Source organism: Aegilops tauschii, chromosome 4 (assembly GCF_002575655.3).
Source record: "Aegilops tauschii subsp. strangulata cultivar AL8/78 chromosome 4, Aet v6.0, whole genome shotgun sequence".
NCBI classification, from domain to species: Eukaryota; Viridiplantae; Streptophyta; class Magnoliopsida; order Poales; family Poaceae; genus Aegilops; species Aegilops tauschii.
Genome location: NC_053038.3, coordinates 73,629,326 through 73,649,729, shown reverse-complemented (window position 1 = coordinate 73,649,729; position 20,404 = coordinate 73,629,326). Strand labels below are relative to the sequence as shown.

The following is a 20,404-nucleotide window of genomic DNA, read 5'->3' as shown; positions in this document are numbered from 1 at the left end:
CCACAGCTCCCTAGGCAGCTGTTTGGTTGCTAAGGAAGGTTAGGCTCGCCACAGACGCAAGTGTCTTTTGCTGTAGAATTTTTCGCAAGTGTGGTGCTGGTTTTGGCATGTCACATGTGTGGCTAAAGGGCTGTAAGTTTCTAGATCTAAGAGTGTCACACTTTGCCTTATCAAATTTATCTAAGATTTGTTTTTTAAAATAAGAGCCATAAATTATGGGGCTGTTGGATTGCCAGCCTTACCTCGCCATCCCAAAGATTGCCAGCCATAAATTATGTAGCTGTTTGGTTGCAAAGAAAGGTTAGGCTCGCCCCAGACGCAAGTGCCTTTTGCTGTGAAAAATTTCATAAGTGCGGCGCTGGTTTTGGCGTGGTGGCTAAGGGGCTGTTTGGTTCCAGATCTAAGAGTGTCACACTTTGTGTTATCAAATTAATTTAAGATTAGTTCTTTAAAATAAGAGCCATAAATTGATAAGTCTAAGAACATCTTGCCTTATTTTTTGAGTGTATATAATGTGGGACTCTAGTGTGGCTTACTAAGATATGGCTTAAACCAAATAGAGACCTAGGTTAGTCAAACTTGCCTAACCTTAGATGTGGCAAACTTAGTCTCAAACCAAACATTCCCTAAATAAGTATGGCATTTTAAGTTTCCAACCAAACAGCTTCTACAATTTCCGCTTCTTGTCACCTTTTTCTCGAAACGGACTTTAGCTTATATATATATATATATATATATATATATATATATATATATATAAATAAATAAATAAGCATAGGACTAGCCTAATACCTCGACGAGGCCCACCGAAGGCGTCTAAGCTCCACGACAACGCTCCCAAGAAGGTGGCGGCGCGAAGCGTCGCCGCTCTCTTGATTGTTGTGGGTTTCAATAATTATCTTCTTCCATATCAGTATTATTTATTTATCTAATATGTTTCGGTCTTATTTGATGTCCACCTAATACATTTTTTATATAACACTCCCTTTGTTCATAAATAATTTTCTTTACTCCTTTCGATACAAATTAATTAATGCAACTCTAGTACAACTAGGTACTAGAGTTGCGTCAGTTAATTTGAATCGGAGGGAGTAACTTTTTTTTTGAATTAGATGTAATGAATATATTTTAATGCGTTTGTCACTCATTTTAGACTGTATGTGTCCCATATTGAAATATCTAAATCATCTTATATTTATGAATGACGGTAATATATGTTTGGTAGCCAACGGTTGTGCCGTTCGGGGAGAAGACTGGAAGAGAATGGACGCCAACAACCGCGTCAACTGTCAACCGGGATCAAAAGCATGGGAATGAGCTAGGGCTGGATGGGGAGAAGCATGCGAAAGGTAGTAGATGGGATCGGTAAAGAAAAATGAGATGAAGGGATGTGAGGGCATCTCCAACGCCGACCCGTAAATTTGCTTCCACATCTGTCCGTGAACAAGGAACCAGTCCGCGGACATGGATGCGGGAGCCCCCTGCAATGCCATCTGCATACATTCAACTCCATTTTTTTTCCAAAGCCGGCACGCTCAAATAGCCGCATATATAGTCTAGAATATTTCAAATGTTAAAATGCAACAATAGTTTTAATTTAAACAAGTTCAAACACTACACTCCAACATTGTTGTCCCCTTTAATCGTCACAGATGTTTAATCAGATCTTTCTTCAGTTGCTCGTGAGTTCCTCGATGCCGAATTTGTTGATGCATTTGAACACACTCTTCAAATTTGGCAGGATTCTGGTCAGTAAGTTCGATAGGATCACCCATGTTTTCAAATTCAAGATCTGCAGCAACATCCTCACCCTCATCCTCCACGATCATATTGTGCATGACCACACAATAGGTCATCACCTTCCACAAGGCCTTCGGATCCCAGTATTTAGCAGGTCCATGAACAACTGCAAAACGTTTCTCTAGAACACCAAATGTCCTCTCAACATCCTTCCTAGCCGCTTCTTGTCTTTGGGCAAAGTGATACTTCTTTTGGCCAACTGGGCTAGAGATGGTGTTCACAAAGGTAGCCCACGGAGGATAGATATCGTCAACCAGATAGTAGCCCGTGTTGTACTCATTCCCATTGACAGTATAGTAGCACGGAGGAGCTTTTATCTTCAGTCAGCCTAGCAAACAATGGTGATCAGTGCAGCACATTGATGTCATTGTGAGATCTAGCATGTCAAAGAAAGCGTGCCAGATCCAAATACCATGTGATGCAACTGCTTCAAGAATGATGGGCTTCTTAAGATGACCCTGATATTATCCTTGTAAAGCTTTTGGGCAGTTCTTTCATTTCCAATGCATGCAGTCAAGAGATTCGAGCAAACCTGGCCACTCTCTTGCTTCTGAGATTGCCGAGAGCCTCTCAGTGTCTGCCACAGTTGGTTCTCTTAGGCACTGAGGTCCAAACACCTTGACCACGACAATTGCAAACCTTACCATGACATCTTCACATGTGCTCTCAGACATCCGTAGGTACCCGTCCCATGAATCATCGGTCGTGCCATATGCAAGCATCCGCAGTGTGGCCGTGCATTTCTCGTAACCAGAGAAACCAATCCTCCCCACGACGTTCTTCTTTAATATGAAGTAGTCATCAAAGGACCAGACGCCATGGTAGAGACAATCGAAGACATTTTTGCGGATCCGAAAATGCTGGCGTAAATTGTCAGCAAAGAGGGCATCGTGGGTAAAGTAGTCATCCATCAGTGTAAAATGGCCAAGCGCGCTGTTGCAATTGAGAACTCGATGACCCTTAATCGATCCTTTGAAATTGAGAACATGCTTTTCGCATGCTCTGCGCTGCAAGGACCGCCTACATCATCGCCGTCTCATCTATGTAGTACTCTTCGTCGGATGAGCTGTCAGATGACTCAACATAGTGCTTGTATATGTACTCCATATCTGAATCCATTACTTCAAAGAAGATGGGAGAATTTTTCTATAACGGGCATTTCACCGAATAGTTGTCGGGCATGGCGAGTATCGTAGGAGCTGCGCGGCGGTCGGAGGAGAGGTGCGGAACGACAGCAAGGAAGAAGCGGCTTGGAGCCCAGGTGTACCGTTGGAGGTGACAGACTCGTCGAGTTTCGGTAGTGAGGTGGCAGGATAGCCAGGGTGATGGAGTGGCGGCATAGGCAAGAGAGAAAAATGGAAGGAGAGAAAATGGGAGGATGGAGGTGTGGGGTCTAGGAGGGGCTTTGGTGGGGTTTTGGGTGGGCCGGGGGTGTCGGAGTCCTACGTGGCTGCTGTCCGGACTCTCGCAAAGTGATGAGTCCAATTTATGTGATGATTTTACTAAGTATTTTGTGCCTACATAGTAGGCTTTGTGGAATTTTACCGCGTTTGCGCATCTCTCTTTGTTGATAATCCCCTAGGTAACGTCTTTTGGACCATTCATCATATAATGGAAGAAATCCTTAGAAATGGTAGTGGAATCACGCACTTAAAGTTATAATCACCTACCATAAAAGTGTTGGAAATATGCTCTAGAGGCAATAATAAATTTGTTATTATCATATTTCCCGTTCATGATAAATGTTTATTATTCATGCTAGAATCGTATTGACCGGAAACTTAAATACACGTGTGAATAGATAGACAACACCATGCCCCTAGTAAGCCTCTACTAGACTAGCTCATTGATCAAAGATGGTTTATATTTCCTAACCATAGACATGAGTTGTCATTTGATAACGGGATCACATCATTAGGAGAATGATGTGATGGACAGACCCAGCCATAAGCTTAGCATCAGATCTTTAGTTATTTGCTACAGCTTTCTTCATGTCAAGTATCAGTTCCTTAGACCATGAGATCATGCCACTCCTGGATACCAGAGGAATACTTTGTGTGCTATCAAAGGTCACTTCGTAGCTGGGTGATCAAAAAGGTGCTCTATGATAACCCACAAGTATAGCGGATCAATTGTAGCCTTTCTCGATAAGTAAGAGTGTCGAACCCAACGAGGAGCTAAAGGTAGAACACATATCCCCTCAAGTTCTATCGACCGCCGTTACAACTCTATACATGCTTTACGTTTGCTTTACCTAGAACAAGTATGAAACTAGAAGTACTTTGTAGGTGTAAAGGGATAAGTTTGCAAGATAATAAAGAACACATAAATAAAATCTAGGGGATGTTTTAGATAAAGAAACAATTAAGTTAGTTTTAGTAGAGAGCTTTTTGTCACAAGAAAGTTATTTGTCCCTCAGCAATCGATAACTAGACCGGTAATCATTATTGCAATTTTATATGAGGGAGAGGCATAAGCTAACATACTTTCTCTACTTGGATCATATGCACTTATTATTGGAACTCTAGCAAGCATCCACAACTACTAAAGATCATTAAGGTAAAACCCAACCATAGCATATAAGGTATCAAGTCCTCTTTACTCCCATACGCAACAGCCCCCTTACTCGGGTTTAAGCTTTTGTCACTCTAGCAACCCACCATAAGCGAATCATGAACATATTGCAACACCCTACAACGGGGATCCCTCACGCTTGCGCAACACGGAGAGCACCATAGGACAGCACCAATAATAAAACATACAACTCAAACCAATCATGATCATCAATCAACCCATAGGACAAAACGGATCTACTCAAACATCATAGGATAGCCACATATCATTGGATAATAATATATAGTGTTGAGAACCATGTTTAAGTAGAGATTACAACGGGTAAAAGAGAGGTTACACCGCTACATAGAGGGGGAGAGAGTTGGTGATGACGGCGGCGAAGTTGTTGGTGTAGATCGCCGTCACGATGATGGCCCCGGCGGCACTCCGGCGCCACCGGGAGAGAGGGGGAGAGAGCCCCCCTCCTCCTTCTTCTTCCTTGACCCCCCTAGATGTGAGGGTTTCCCCTCTGGTCCATGACCAACTTGGTGGCGGAGGGGCGAGAGCCACTCCGAGATTGGATCTCTCTCTCTGTTTCCTTCTCTTTCTGCGTTCCTGTTTTCTGGCCTTTCATCGTTTCTTAAATTCTCAGAGATCCGTAACTCCTATTGGGCTGAAATTTTAACACGATTTTTATCCGAATATTATCTTTCTTGCACGAAAGAAGGGCACCAACTGCCTTAAAGGGGCCCCACAATCCTCCTGGCCGCGCCCAGGGTAGGGGGGTGTACCCCTAGGGCTTGTCGGCCCCTCGGGCACCATCTCACATTGATTCTTTTTTTTCCAAAAATCACATATATTCCAAAATAAATCTCCGTAAATTTTTATCGAATTTGGACATCGTTTGGTATGGATATTCTACGAAACAAAAAACATACAACAAACGGAACTGGCACTGGGCACTGGATCAATATGTTAGTCCCAAATAATGATATAAAATGTTGCCAAAAGTATATGAAAGTTGTAGAATATTGGCATGAAACAATAAAAAAGTATAGATATGACGGAGAGCGTGATGACCCACAAGTATAGGGGATCAAGTGTAGCTCTTTCGATAAGTAAGAGTGTTGAACCCAACGAGGAGCAGAAGGAAATGACAAGTAGTTTTCAATAAGGTAATGTCTGCAAGTGCTGAAATTGTAAGTAGCAGAGTAGTTTGATAACAAGATAATTTGTAACGAGCAAGTAATGATAGTAGCAATAAGTATGCAGCAAGGTAGCCCAATCCTTTTGAGGCAAAGGACAGGCCAAAACGGTCTCTTACGATAAGCAAAGCGTTCTTGAGGGTACACGGGAATTTCATCTAGTCACTTTCATCATGTTGGTTCGATTTGTGTTCGCTACTTTGATAATTTGATATGTGGGTGGACCGGTGCTTAGGTGTTGTTCTTACTTGAACAAACCTCCTACTTATGATTAACCCTCCCGCAAGCATCCGCAACTACGAGAAAAGTATTAAGAATAAATTCTAACCATAGCATTAAACTTATGGATCCAATCGGTCCCTTACGGAATAGCGCATAAACTGGGGTTTAAGCTTCTGTCACTCTCGCAACCCATCATCTATTTGCTACTTGACAATGCCCCTTAGGCCCAAATATGGTGAAGTGTCATGTATTCGACGTTCACATGACACCACTAAGGGAATCACAACATACATACTATCAAAATATCGAACACATATCAAGTTCACATGATTACTTGCAACATGATTTCTCCCGTGACCTCAAGAACAAAAGTAACTACTCACAATGATAAACATGTTCATGATCAGAGGGGTATTAAATAGCATAGTGGATCTGAACATATAATCTTCCACCAAATAAACCATATAGTAATCAACTACAAGATGTAATCAACACTACTAGTCACCCACAAGCACCAATCTATAGTTCCGGTAACAAGATTGAACACAAGAGATGAACTTGGCTTTGAGATGAGATGGTGCTGTTGAAGATTTTGATGGAGATTGCCCTCCCCAAGATGGGAGAGTTGTTGGTGATGATGATGACGATGATTTCCCCCTCCGGGAGGGAAGTTCCCCCGGCGGAATCGCTCCGTCGGAGGGCAAAAGTGCTCCTGCCCAAGTTCCGCCTCGAGACGGCGGTGATCCCTCCCGAAAGCCTTCTCCTGATTTTTTAGGTAAAAATGACTTATATACCAGAAGATGGGCACCGGAGGTGGGCCGAGGAGGGCACAACCCACCAGGGCGCGCCTGGGCTCCCTGGCGCGCCCAGGTGGGTTGTGCCCACCTGGTGGGCCCCCTCTGGTAGTTATCTGCTCCAATATTTCTTATATATTCCATAAAAAATCTCCGTGAAGTTTCAGCTTGTTTGGAGTTGTGCAGAATAGGTAGCCTGACATAGCTTTTTCAGGTCCAGATTTCCAGCTGCTGGAATTCTCCCTCTTGGTGTGTTCCTTGCAAATTATGAGAGAAAGGGCATTAGAATTACTCCAAAAAGCATTATTATGGATAAAAACATTATAAATAACAGTAAGAAAACATGATGCAAAATGGACGTATCAACTCCCCCAAGCTTAGACCTCGCTTGTCCTCAAGTGAAAACCAAAATCAAAAAACATGTCCACATGCTTTGAGAGAGAGGTGTCGATAAAAACAAAATACGGACATAGAAGCATCATGTTGATTATTATAAAAGCAATAAATTTAAACATAAGACTTTTATCATAGAACTTGCATCATATACTTCCTATGAATAAGTAACAGTTCATCACACAATCGAAGTATAAAGCAAAAACTCTATTAGAAACCAACAAACTATGCTCTCAGTCAACTTTGCAACTACAATTCATCATCTTTTCAGGAAGAGTCACGTGTCGGAGCCTTTAGGCAAGTCCACATACTCAACCATCATATACTCTTCTATGAATGCTAACACTCACTACTGCAGGATGCTGCTAACGCGACACTACGATCAGAGACCCTTCGGGAAACTGTGTGCGATGCAATAATCGCAAACGGTGGTGTATGAAAACCGTCAGAAATGTATAAAACATTTGCGATGATGGATGCATCAAACACGGTTCAGGTTTTAGTTGCGTGTGCGATGCAGGGCATATGGTTCAGTCCACTTAACTGTTTGCGATGAGGAGGAACAAAAGAAACGGGCAGCCAGATGAAGGTGTGTGTGATATACATCATACGGTTCACTCGGATGAACTATTTGTGATTAGGCAACACAAAAGAAACGGTCAGCCAGATTCAAGGTGTGTGCGATATACGACATGCGGTTCACATGGATGAACTGTTTGTGTCGAGATAAAAGAACATAAATGGTTCAATATAAGAAGATGTGTGTGATACGCGGCAAACAGGTCTGTAATCAGAAATGTGTGCGAAGACCAATAATAACACAAACGTTTGTTGCTAATAAGACGTGTGTGTTATGCGATGGGATTGCATACAGAACAACAACATTATATACACACTTATAAGGACATGGTTGCATAACCAAATTAAACATCCACTTACATAGGTTGCTACTACAACCATGGCATTTGCACACACCAAAGTAAACTATTACATGCATAATTACATAGGTGGCTACTACACACATGACATTTCCATGCACCAATAAAGTAAACTATATATTACATGCATGATTAACTAGCATAAACGATCATCTAATCATCATTTACTTCTTGTGACGCTTGCTCTGCTTGTGGCTTGATCCGGACTCGTCGATTTGGGTAACGAGGCACTTCCTCATGTCAACGATTCGCCTGTGCATCTCGTAGCATGTGTACACGCTCTTGGCTGCAAACATGAGGTGAGGTTCATCTAGTTGCCGTATCTAGGCCTTGTGCCAGGATACGGGACTTGTTCTCTAGGCATCCTGCTTCATCTTTTCGTAGTAGGGGTCGATGATGGCCGACGCGAGTTCGACCAAGGAGTCCTGCTTCGTGCTGCCCTAGACCCTGTAGTGGTCACGGATTCCAACAAGGTTCTTGCAGGCCAAGCCCGTAACACTGAGCGCTTTTACATCGTCTTTGGTTTCCACCATGGCGAACTTGTAGTCGGTGCTGTTGACAAACCTGTTGAAACGGTCACAAGGCTCTGTGGCCATGCAGTAGTGGTAGATGAGGACATGATGGCGCACGCACAACTGGGCGACGACAACCTTCTGATCTATGCTGGGACGACCGGCGGTGTACTGGAGGTCGATGGTTTTCCTATGCACACGCAAGATCATGGTGATGCATAGCCACGAGAGGGGAGAGTGTCGTCCACGTACCCTTGTAGACCGTTAAGCGGAAGCGTTATGACAACGCGGTTGAAGTAGTCGTACGTCTCCACGATCGACCGATCCTCAGTACCGAACGTACGGCACCTCCGCGTTCAGCACACGTTCAGCTCGGTGACGTCCCGTGATCTCACGATCCAGTAGAGCTCGAGGGAGAGTTTTGTCAGCACGACGGCGTGGTGATGATGTTGATGAAGCTACCGATGCAGGGCTTCGCCTAAGCACCGCTACAATATGACCGAGGTGGACTATGGTGGAGGGGGGCACCGCACACGGCTAAAAGATCAATGATCAATTGTTGTGTCCTTGGGGTGCCCCCTGCCCCCGTATATAAAGGAGCTAGGGGGAGGTGGCCGGCCAAGGAGGAGGGCGCGCCAAGGGGGGATTCCTACTCCCACCGGGAGTAGGACTCCTCTTTTCCTAGTAGGAGTAGGAGAAGGGGGAAGGAGGAGAGAGGGGGGAAGGAAAGGGGGCCGCCGCCCCCCTCCTTGTCCAATTCGGACTAGGGGGGAGGGGGCGCGCGGCCTGCCCTGGCCGCCCCTCCTCTTCTCCACTAAGGCCCATTAGGCCCAATATACTCCCCAGGGGGTTCCGGTAACCCCCCGGTACTCCGGTATATGTCCGAAACCTCCCGAAACACTTTCGGTGTCCGAACATAGTCATCCAATATATCGATCTTTACGTCTAGACCATTTCGAGACTCCTCGTCATGTCCGTGATCATATCCGGGACTCCGAACTTCCTTTGGTACATCAAAACACAAAACTCATAATACAAATCATCACCGAACGTTAAGCGTGCGGACCCTACGAGTTCGAGAACTATATAGACATGACCGAGACTCATCTCCGGTCAATAACCAATAGCGGAACCTGGATGCTCATATTGGTTCCTACATATTCTACGAAGATCTTTATCGGTCAAGCCGCATAACAACATACGTTGTTCCCTTTGTCATTGGTATGTTACTTGCCCGAGATTCGATCGTCGGTATCTCAATACCTAGTTCAATCTCGTTACCGGCAAGTCTCTTTACTCATTCCGTAATACATCATTCCGCAACTAACTCATTAGTTGAATTGCTTGCAAGGCTTATAGTGATGTGTATTACCGAGAGGGCCCAGAGATACCTCTCCGACAATCGGAGTGACAAATCCTAATCTCGATCTATGCCAACATAACAAGTACCATCGGAGACACCTGTAGAGCACCTTTATAATCACCTAGTTACGTTGTGACGTTTGGTAGCACACAAAGTGTTCCTCCGGTATTCGGGAGTTGCATAATCTCATAGTCATAGGAACATGTATAAGTCATGAAGAAAGCAATAGCAATATACTAAACGATCGTATGCTAAGCTAACGGAATGGGTCAAGTCAATCACATCATTCTCTAATGATGTGATCCCGTTAATCAAATGACAACTCATGTCTATGGCTAGGAAACTTAACCTTTTTTGATTCAACGAGCTAGTCAAGTAGAGGCATACTAGTGACACTCTGTTTGTCTATGTATTCACACATGTACTAAGTTTCCGGTTAATACAATTCTAGCATGAATAATAAACATTTAGCATGATATAAGGAAATAAATAATAACTTTATTATTGCCTCTAGGGCATATTTCCTTCAGTCTCCCACTTGCACTAGAGTCAATAATCTAGTTCACATCGCCATGTGATTTAACACCAATAGTTCACATCACCATGTGATTAACACCCATAGTTCACATCGCCATGTGACCAATACTCAAAGGGTTTACTAGAGTCAGTAATCTTAGTTCACATCGCCATGTGATTAACACCCAAAGAGTACCAAGGTGTGATCATGTTTTGCTTGTGAGAGAAGTTTAGTCAACGGGTCTGCCATATTCAGATCCGTATGTATTTTGCAAATCTCTATGTCAACAATGCTCTGCACGGAGCTACTCTAGCTAACTGCTCCTACTTTCAATATGTATCCAGATTGAGACTTAGAGTCATCTGGATCAGTGTCACAACTTGCATCGACGTAACCCTTTACGACGAACCTTTTGTCACCTCCATAACCGAGAAACATATCCTTATTCCACTAAGGATAATTTTGACCGCTGTCCAGTGATCTACTCCTAGATCACTATTGTACTACCTTGCCAAACTCAGTGTAGGGTATACAATAGATCTGGTACACAACATGGCATACTTTATAGAACCTATGGCTGAGGCATAGGGAATGCCTTTCATTCTCTTTCTATCTTCTGCCATGGTCGGGCTTTGAGTCTTACTCAATTTCACACCTTGCAACCTAGGCAAGAACTTTTTCTTTGACTGTTCCATTTTGAACTACTTCAAAATCTTGTCAAGGTATGTACTCATTGAAAAAACTTATCAAGCGTCTTGATCTATCTCTATAGATCTAGATGCTCTATATGTAAGCAACTTCACCGAGGTCTTTCTTTGAAAAACTCCTTTCAAATACTCCTTTATGCTTTCCAGAAAATTCTACATTATTTCCGATCAACAATATGTAATTCACATATACTTATCAGAAATGTTGTAGTGCTCCCACTCACTTTCTTGTAAATACAGGCTTCACCGCAAGTCTGTATAAAACTATATGCTTTGATCAACTCATCAAAGTGTATATTCCAACTCCGAGATGCTTGCACCAGTCCATAGATGGATCGCTGGAGCTTGCACATTTTGTTAGCACCTTTATGATCAACAAAACCTTCTGGTTGCATCATATACAACTCTTCTTTAAGAAATCCATTAAGGAATCTCATCGTTACGTGGCAATTTCTAACATGATTCGGACAGACTTAAGCATCGCTACGAGTGAGAAAATCTCATCGTAGTCAACACCTTGAACTTTGTCAAAACCTTTTTCGACAAGTCTAGCTTTGTAGATAGTAACACTACTACCAGCGTCCGTCTTCCTCTTGAAGATCCATTTATTTTCTATGGCTTGCCGATCATTGGGCAAGTCAACCAATGTCCACACTTTGTTCCCATACATGGATCCCATCTCAGATTTCATGGCCTCAAGCCATTTCGCGGAATCTGGGCTCATCATCGCTTCCTCATAGTTCGTAGGTTCGTCATGGTCAAGTAACATGACCTCCAGAACAGGATTACCGTACCACTCTGGTGCGGATCTCACTCTGGTTGACCTACGAGGTTCGGTAGTAACTTGATCTGAAGTTACATGATCATCATCATTAGCTTCCTCACTAATTGGTGTAGGAGTCACAGGAACAGATTTCTGTGATGAACTACTTTCCAATAAGGGAGGAGGTACAGTTACCTCATCAAGTTCTACTTTCCTCCCACTCATTTCTTTCGAGAGAAACTCCTTCTCTAGAAAGGATCCATTCTTAGCAACGAATGTCTTGCCTTCGGATCTGTGATAGAAGGTGTACCCAACTGTCTCCTTTGGGTATCCTATGAAGACACATTTCTCCGATTTGGGTTTGAGCTTATCAGGATGAAACTTTTTCACATAAGCATTGCAACCCCAAACTTTAAGAAACGACAACTTTGGTTTCTTGCCAAACCACAGTTCATATGGTGTCGTCTCAATGGATTTAGATGGTGCCCTATTTAAGGTGAATGCAGCTGTCTCTAATGCATAACCCCAAAACGATAGTGGTAAATCGGTAAGAGACATCATAGATTGCACCATATCTAATAAAGTACGGTTACGATGTTCGGACACACCATTACTGTGGTGTTCCAGGTGGCATGAGTTGCAAAACTATTCCGCATTGTTTCAAATGAAGACCAAACTCGTAACTCAAATATTCTCCTCCACGATCAGATCGTAGGAACTTTATTTTCTTGTTACGATGATTTTCCACTTCACTCTGAAATTATATGAACTTTTCAAATGTTTCAGACTTTTGTTTCATCAAGTAGATATACCCATATCTGCTCAAATCATCTGTGAAGGTCAAAAAATAACAATACCCGCCGCGAGCCTCAGCACTCATCGGATTGCATACATCAGTATGTATTATTTCCAATAAGTCAGTTGCTCGCTCCATTGTTCCGGAGAACGGAGTCTTAGTCATCTTGCCCATAAGGCATGGTTCGCAAGCATCAAGTGATTCATAATCAAGTGATTCCAAAATTCCATCAGTATGGAGTTTCTTCATGCGCTTTACACCAATATGACCTAAACGGCAGTGCCACAAATAAGTTGCACTATCATTATTAACTTTGCATCTTTTGGCTTCAATATTATGAATATGTGTACCACTACGATCGAGATCCAACAAACCATTTACATTGGGTGTATGACCATAGAAGGTTTTATTCATGTAAACAGAACAATAATTATTCTCTAACTTAAATGAATAACCGTATTGCAATAAACATGATCAAATCATATTCATGCTCAATGCAGACACCAAATAACTCTTATTTAGGTTCAACACTAATCCTGAAAGTATAGGGAGTGTGCGATGATGATCATATCAACCTTGGAACTACTTCCAACACACATTGTCACCTCGCCCTTAACTAGTTTCTGTTCATTCTGCAACTCCCGTTTCGAGTTACCACTCTTAGCAACTGAACCAATATCAAATGCCGAGGGGTTGCTATAAACACTAGTAAATTACACATCAATAACATGGATATCCAATATACCTTTGTTCACTTTGCCATCCTTCTTATCCTCCAAGTATCTAGGGCAGTTCCACTTCCATTGACCATTTCCTTTGGAGTAGACGCACTCAGCTTCAGGCTTGGGTCTAGTTTTGGGCTTCTTCACGGGAGCAGCAACTTGCTTGCCGTTCTTTTGAAGTTCCCCTTCTACCCTTTGCCCTTTTCTTGAAACTAGTGGTCTTGTCAACCATCAACACTTGATTCTTTTCTTGATTTCTACCTTCGTCGATTTCAGCATCACGAAGAGCTTGGGAATCGTTTCCGTTATCCCTTGCATATTATAGTTCGTCACAAAGTTCTAGTAACTTGGTGATAGTGACTAGAGAACTCTGTCAATCACTATCTTATCTGGAAGATTGAATCCCACTTGATTCAAGTGGTTGTAGTACTCAGACATTCTGAGAACATGCTCACTAGCTGAGCAATTCTCCTCCATCTTGTAGGCAAAGTGCTTGTCAAAGGTCTCATACCTTTGTACATGGGCATGAGTCTGAAATACTAATTTCAACTCTTGGAACATCTCATATGCTCCGTGGCATTTCAAAAACGTCTTTGAAGCCCCGATTCTAAGCCGTAAAGCATGGTGCACTAAACTATCAAGTAGTCATCATATCGAGCTTGCCAAACGTTCATAACGTCTGCATTTGCTCCTGCAATCGGTCTGTCACCTAGCGGTGCATCAAGGACATAATTCTTCTATGCAGCAATGAGGATAATCCTCAGATCACGGATCCAATCCGCATTATTGCTACTAACATCTTTCAACTTAGTTTTCTCTAGGAACATATCAAAAATAAAACAGGGGAGCTAAACGCGAGCCATTGATCTACAACTTAGATATGCTAATACTGCCAGGACTAAGTTCATGATAAATTAAAGTTCAATTAATCATATTACTTAAGAACTCCCACTTAGATAGACATCCCTCTAATCATATAAGTGATCACGTGATCCATATCAACTAAACCATGTCCGATCATCACGTGAGATGGAGTAGTTTTCAATGGTGAACATCACTATGTTGATCATATCTTCTATATGATTCACCGCTCGACCTTTCAGTCTCCTGTGTTTCGAGGCCATATCTGCATATGCTAGGCTCGTCAAGTTTAACCCGAGTATTTCTGCGTGTGCAAAATTGGCTTGCACTCGTTGTAGGTGAACGTTGAGCTTATCACACCCGATCATCACGTGGTGTCTCGGCACGACGAACTTTGGCAACGGTGCATACTCAGGGAGAACTTGTACCTTGAAATTTAGTGAGAGATCATCTTATAATGCTACCGTCAAACAAAGTAGAATACGATGCATAAAGGATAAACATCACATGCAATCAATATAAGTGATATGATATGGCCATCATCATCTTGTGCCTTTGATCTCCATCTCCAAAGCACCGTCATGATCACCATCGTCACCGGCGCGACACCTTGATCTCCATCGTAGCATCGTTGTCGTCTCGCCAACTATTGCTTCTACGACTATCGCTACCACTTAGTGATAAAGTAAAGTAATTATAGGGTGATTGCATTGCATACAATAAAGCGACAACCATATGGCTCCTGCCAGTTGCCGATAACTCCGTTACAAAACATGATCATCTCATACAATAAAATATAGCATCATGTCTTGACCATATCACATCACAACATGCCCTGCAAAAACAAGTTAGACGTCCTCTACTTTGTTGTTGCAAATTTTACATGGCTGCTACGGGCTGAGCAAGAACCGTTCTTACCTACGCATCAAAACCACAACGATAGTTCGTCAAGTTAGTGCTGTTTTAACCTTCTCAAGGACCGGGCGTAGCCATACTCGGTTCAACTAAAGTTGGAGAAACTGACACCCGCCAGCCACCTGTGTGCAAAGCACGTCGGTAGAACCAGTCTCGTGTAAGCGTACACGTAATGTCGGTCCAGGCCGCTTCATCCAACAATACCGCCGAACCAAAGTATGACATGCTGGTAAGCAGTATGACTTGTATCGCCCACAACTCACTTGTGTTCTACTCGTGCATATAACATCTACACATAAACCTGGCTCGGATACCACTATTGGGGAACGTAGTAATTTCAAAAAAATTCCTACGCACACGCAAGATCATGGTGATGCATAGCAACGAGAGGGGAGAGTGTCGTCCGCGCACCCTCGTAGGCCGTTAAGCGGAATCGTTATGACAACGCGGTTGAAGTAGTTGTACGTCTTCATGATCGACCGATCCTCAGTACCAAACGTACGGCACCTCCGTGTTCACCTCACGATCCAGTAGAGCTCAAGGGAGAGATTTGTCAGCACGACGGCGTGGTGACGATGTTGATGAAGCTACCGACGCAGGGCTTCGCCTAAGCACCGCTACGATATGACCGAGGTGGATTATGGTGGAGGGGGGCACCACACACGGCTAAAAGATCAATGATCAATTGTTGTGTCCTTGGGGTGCCCCCTTGCCCCCGCATATAAAGGAGTTTGGGGAGGCGGCCGGCCAAGGAGGAGGGCACGCCAAGGGGGGAGTCCTACTCCCACCGGGAGTAGGACTCCTCTTTTCCTAGTAGGAGTAGGAGAAGGGGGAAGGAGGAGAGAGAGGGGAAGGAAAGGAGGGCGCCGCCCCCCTCCTTGTCCAATTCAGACTAGAGGGGGAGGGGGCACGCGGCCTGCCCTGGCTGCCCCTCCTCTTCTCCACTAAGGCCCATTAGGCCCAATATACTCCCCGGGGGGTTCTGGTAACCCCCCGGTACTCCGGTATATGTCCGAAACCTCCCGAAACACTTCCGGTGTCCGAACATAGTCATCCAATATATCGATCTTTATGTCTCGACCATTTCGAGACTCCTCGTCAGGTCCATGATCATATCCGGGACTCCGAACTACCTTCGGTACATCAAAACACAAAAACTCATAATACAAATCATTACCAAACGTTAAGCGTGCGGACCCTACGGGTTCGAGAACTATATAGACATGACCGAGACTCATCTCCTGTCAATAACAAATTGCGGAACCTGGATGCTGATATTGGTTCCTACATATTCTACGAAGATCTTTATCGGTCAAACCGCATAACAACATACGTTGTTCCCTTTGTCATTGGTATGTTACTTGCCCGAAATTTGATCGCCGGTATCTCAATACCTAGTTCAATCTCGTTACCGGCAAGTCTCTTTACTCGTTCAGTAATACATCATCCTGCAACTAACTCATTAGTTGAATTGCTTGCAAGGCTTATAGTGATGTGTATTACCGAGAGGGCCCAGAGATACCTCTCCGACAATCGGAGTGACAAATCCTAATCTCAATCTATGCCAACTCAACAAGTACCATCGGAGACACCTGTAGAGCACCTTTATAATCACCCAGTTATGTTGTGACATTTGGTAGCACACAAAGTGTTCCTCTGGTATTCGGGAGTTGCATAATCTCATAGTCATAGGAACATGTATAAGTCATGAAGAAAGCAATAGCAATATACTAAACGATCGTATGCTAAGCTAACGGAATGGGTCAAGTCAATCACATCATTCTCAAATGATGTGATCCCGTTAATCAAATGACAACTCATGTCTATGGCTAGGAAACTTAACCATCTTTGATTCAACGAGCTAGTCAAGTAGAGGCATACAAGTGACACTCTGTTTGTCTATGTATTCACACATGTACTAAGTTTCCGGTTAATACAATTCTAGAATGAATAATAAACATTTATCATGATATAAGGAAATAAATAATAACTTTATTATTGCCTCTAGGGCATATTTCCTTCAGTCGGGTCGATGGTGTACACCAGCGAGAGATCCGTTTCCCTCGTGTGGGTCTCCACTCTATGCTCGTCAAACTTCATTGGAGCGCCACTAGACATCCCCTCTCTATATGTCGTCGTGGGTGTGCTTGTTGTGTTGTGGGGCACGATCGAAAGGTTGAAGAGACTAAGGTTATAATGGCCGCGGGAATTAAAGGGGAAGCCGGACGGCCAGGAATATCGGCAAGCCCTGATGGTAGTTCTAATTTACAGCGCGTAACTCCATCGTGCCGCACGTAACTGCATCGCGTGGGAACGCGCGCGGCGCAACCGCATGCACATGGGGCCCCCGACGTGATCGTGCGCACGCCCAATCGCTGGTAGAGCACGCGCGGAGGGATGCGAGCAGAGCGCTCCGCGGTCGGCTCAACGGCGAGCAACCATATATATATGCATATAGCAGTTGAACGCGCCAGGAAAAGTTGTCCACAAGCCGAGCGCGCCGACGGACGCGAGCAGAGCGCGCCAACTGACTTGAGCAGAGCGCGCCACGGTGCCTAATGGTAAGCACAACGCGCTCCATTGCCTAATGGCGAGCGGAGCTTGCCGAGGGACACGAGCAGAGGCCGGCACAATGATACTTGGCAAATAAGACGAACTGTGCAAGCGATGTCGGAGACATCAAGCACGAATCAGATTAGAGTTGCGTGTGCGATAAGTGGCATACAGTCGATCCATCCGAGCTGTTTCTGATGGAATAAGCCGTGTGTGTTGCGGGCAAACGCTTGCTGGTATATAACCTTAAATTTAACCAAAAAAGTGTTAATGCATGTTACAAAAATTGTATAGCTGGAAACTATGTTCAAATACGACTCCAACGATGTAATCTTTCGCGACATGCATTCATATTTTATTAGTTAAATCCTACTTATAAACCAGGATGGGGGTATAGTAGGTAATTAAATCGCAAACGTTTTTTTGTTAACCATATGTGTACGTGTCCTTTCATCCTCCTCTCGCACGTCTTGTCACCCCGCTGCCGCAGACGGCTTACATCGCAAGCTTGCGCAACGCGCGGGGGCGTTCTTTTGGCCAAATGGTGGCGCCAATGAATCGTCGCTGAGCCCGTTCCCGCGCCAACCTCGCAGGTTCCCGTGCAACCTTCCCGCCTGACTCGGTGAAATCCCCCAAAATCCCAATGCTTACCGGCCTGCTATAAAAACCCTCATGGCCGGCGAGTCATGCGTCGCATTTTCCCCTCCCTCCCTGTAGCTTATCTCGTCTGCTTCTCCCACAATCGCCAATGGCACCGGTCCGTCGTCCTCGCTCAACCACTCCGCCGTCATTAGAGGACAGCTCCAGCTGGGAGGCTACACTGCGGCGGCGGCGCAGTCCCCGGTGTAGTGTAGTGTGCGTGGCGTCCCTGTTGGGTGTGCGCGGAACACCCACCACACGCTCCGCCGCCGCTGCCCGTCAGCAGCTGTTGCCAGACGCCGTTGCCGCCACACCATCGTCAAAAGCCAGGGCCATCTCCCGCTCCGCCGCCGCGGCCCGAAGGCGGGAGGTGGCCGTCGTGGCCGCCATCCCACTGCCGCCAACCGTGGCCATCACCCGCTCCGCCACCGCAGCCCGAAGGCGGGAGGTGGTGGTCGTGGCCGCCACCCCATCGTCGGCCGCCGTGGCCGCCAGCCCATCATTGACCGCCGGGATCATCACCCGCTCCGCCACCGCCGCCCGAAGGAGGGAGGCGGAGGTAGAGGCCTGCACATGCGTCATCGACCTTGCGCACTACATCGAGTTCCTGCGGGAGGAGGAGCGCCTCGTCGAGCACGCAAAGAGCCTTACCACAGCCGTGGCCGCAGCACACGCCGACGCAGAGGCGAGGAATCAGGAGATCTACGAGCAGTCCGGCTGCTTCGAGAGGGACCGTCTGGAGCGGCAGTGGGTGTTCGTGCTGGCGAGCGTCGCTGAACGTGCATGAGCGGCAGGCACCGTATTGCATTTCTCCAGCTCGTCGGTAGGCTCCTCCTTCTCTTCTGCCTCTTACTGAGCGCGCTCGGCAGAGGAGAGGCTGCCGGAAGTAGCACAAAGCCCCTCCGTGGTAGTAGTATTTATGGGCTATTTTGTTCAGTTCATCTGACTATAGATGTGTGGTCGAACTGTACAACGTACTTAAAATTAGCTAGTATATATAGTTGAACTAGCTATTTCAGTACGTGGTTGGCAACAATTGGGGAAAAGTTTGGTCGGTTCAGATGTCGAGTTGAACTGTTTGTATAAATTAAGAACGACTGCTTAATCTATGAATGAAATCTATGCTTAATTACTGAATTTTAGTTACAAAAATTAGATAGTGCTCGTGATTTCTAGCTGCATATTTTCACAAATCACAGTGTTACAAGGATTGACAAATGGCAAAATTACTAGATCAACAAATGTAAATCTTTCCAGTTTGACAAATGGCAACATACCCAATATGACAGATGCAAATCTTACCAAATTGTTTGTATGTAGTTGCACATGGGTCATCCAAAACAACTGTTTGCGTTGAAGGGATGCACAAATCCTGCGCTGCTCTCACTTTGCATACGGGTGTTCTATCTAAAACGTTTGCGATCAAGAGCTGCACAAATCCTCCACGACACATTTTCCCTTGGCTTCCTGGGGAAGCTGCCGGTTTGCATACGGGTGTTCTAACTAAAACGTTTGCGATGAGTGTTTTATATTTAAAAACCAACTAAACTGTGGCTTGGGCGCCATTAATGGAGAGGATGCGAGTAAGGAGGGCGGCCATGGAAGTCAAAGGGCTCGCTTCCCAGTGAGCATGCGCAGTGTACAGCTCGCACCCTTCCCGGTGAGCCTGCGCATTCAAGGACAGTTTGCACGCCTCTCGGTCAGCCTGCGCACGGGACGACGCTCGCACGCCTCCCATTCAGTCAAGGTCAAACAACTGTCCGCACGGCACCTCCTACAACCATTAAAACCAAGACACTTGGCATCACGTGAATGGTTAACAGAACGCACACAATTTAAATTATACAAAACGTTTGAGATGTTTCACTGGCAGCTATTTGTTTCAAAATGTCTTTGTTGGCTATTATTCGAGTGCGCCTTCTCTCAACATGGACACGAAAAATACCACAGCATGTCGGGTGCCATTCCAATATAGCATGCCAAGTTTCATGAATTTCAGACGAGTTTTGGATTTACTAGAATTTAAAAACCATGTATCTCAATGTTTGCGGCCGAGTGGCAGGGTGTTTGAAATTCATTCCCATTTCTTGCATGGGACCTAAGCATGCCCCGAAGGACACAGATTTGATTTTTCAACCAAATTATATGCAC

General features: G+C 44.8%; 1 protein-coding gene across 1 annotated transcript; it reads right to left on the bottom strand.

Annotated features, from left to right (window-relative positions):
* Positions 1 to 1,646: 1,646 nt before the first annotated feature.
* Positions 1,647 to 2,711, bottom strand: LOC109743085 (uncharacterized). Its single transcript, XM_020302166.1, has 3 exons — positions 2,445 to 2,711; positions 2,213 to 2,377; positions 1,647 to 2,117 (listed from the first exon to the last, which is right to left on the bottom strand). Exons 1-3 carry the CDS (start codon positions 2,709 to 2,711, stop codon positions 1,647 to 1,649), a joined length of 903 nt encoding a protein of 300 aa, XP_020157755.1.
* Positions 2,712 to 20,404: the final 17,693 nt, after the last annotated feature.

Coding starts and splice junctions, on each gene's coding strand:
- LOC109743085 (XM_020302166.1), bottom strand. CDS start 2,711: ATGGATGACTACTTTACCCACGATGCCCTCTTTGCTGACAATTTACGC. Junction 2,378..2,444: donor GCACATGTGAAGATGTCATG/GTAAGGTTTGCA, acceptor CAACTGTGGCAG/ACACTGAGAGGCTCTCGGCA. Junction 2,118..2,212: donor TGAAGCAGTTGCATCACATG/GTATTTGGATCT, acceptor GGCTGACTGAAG/ATAAAAGCTCCTCCGTGCTA.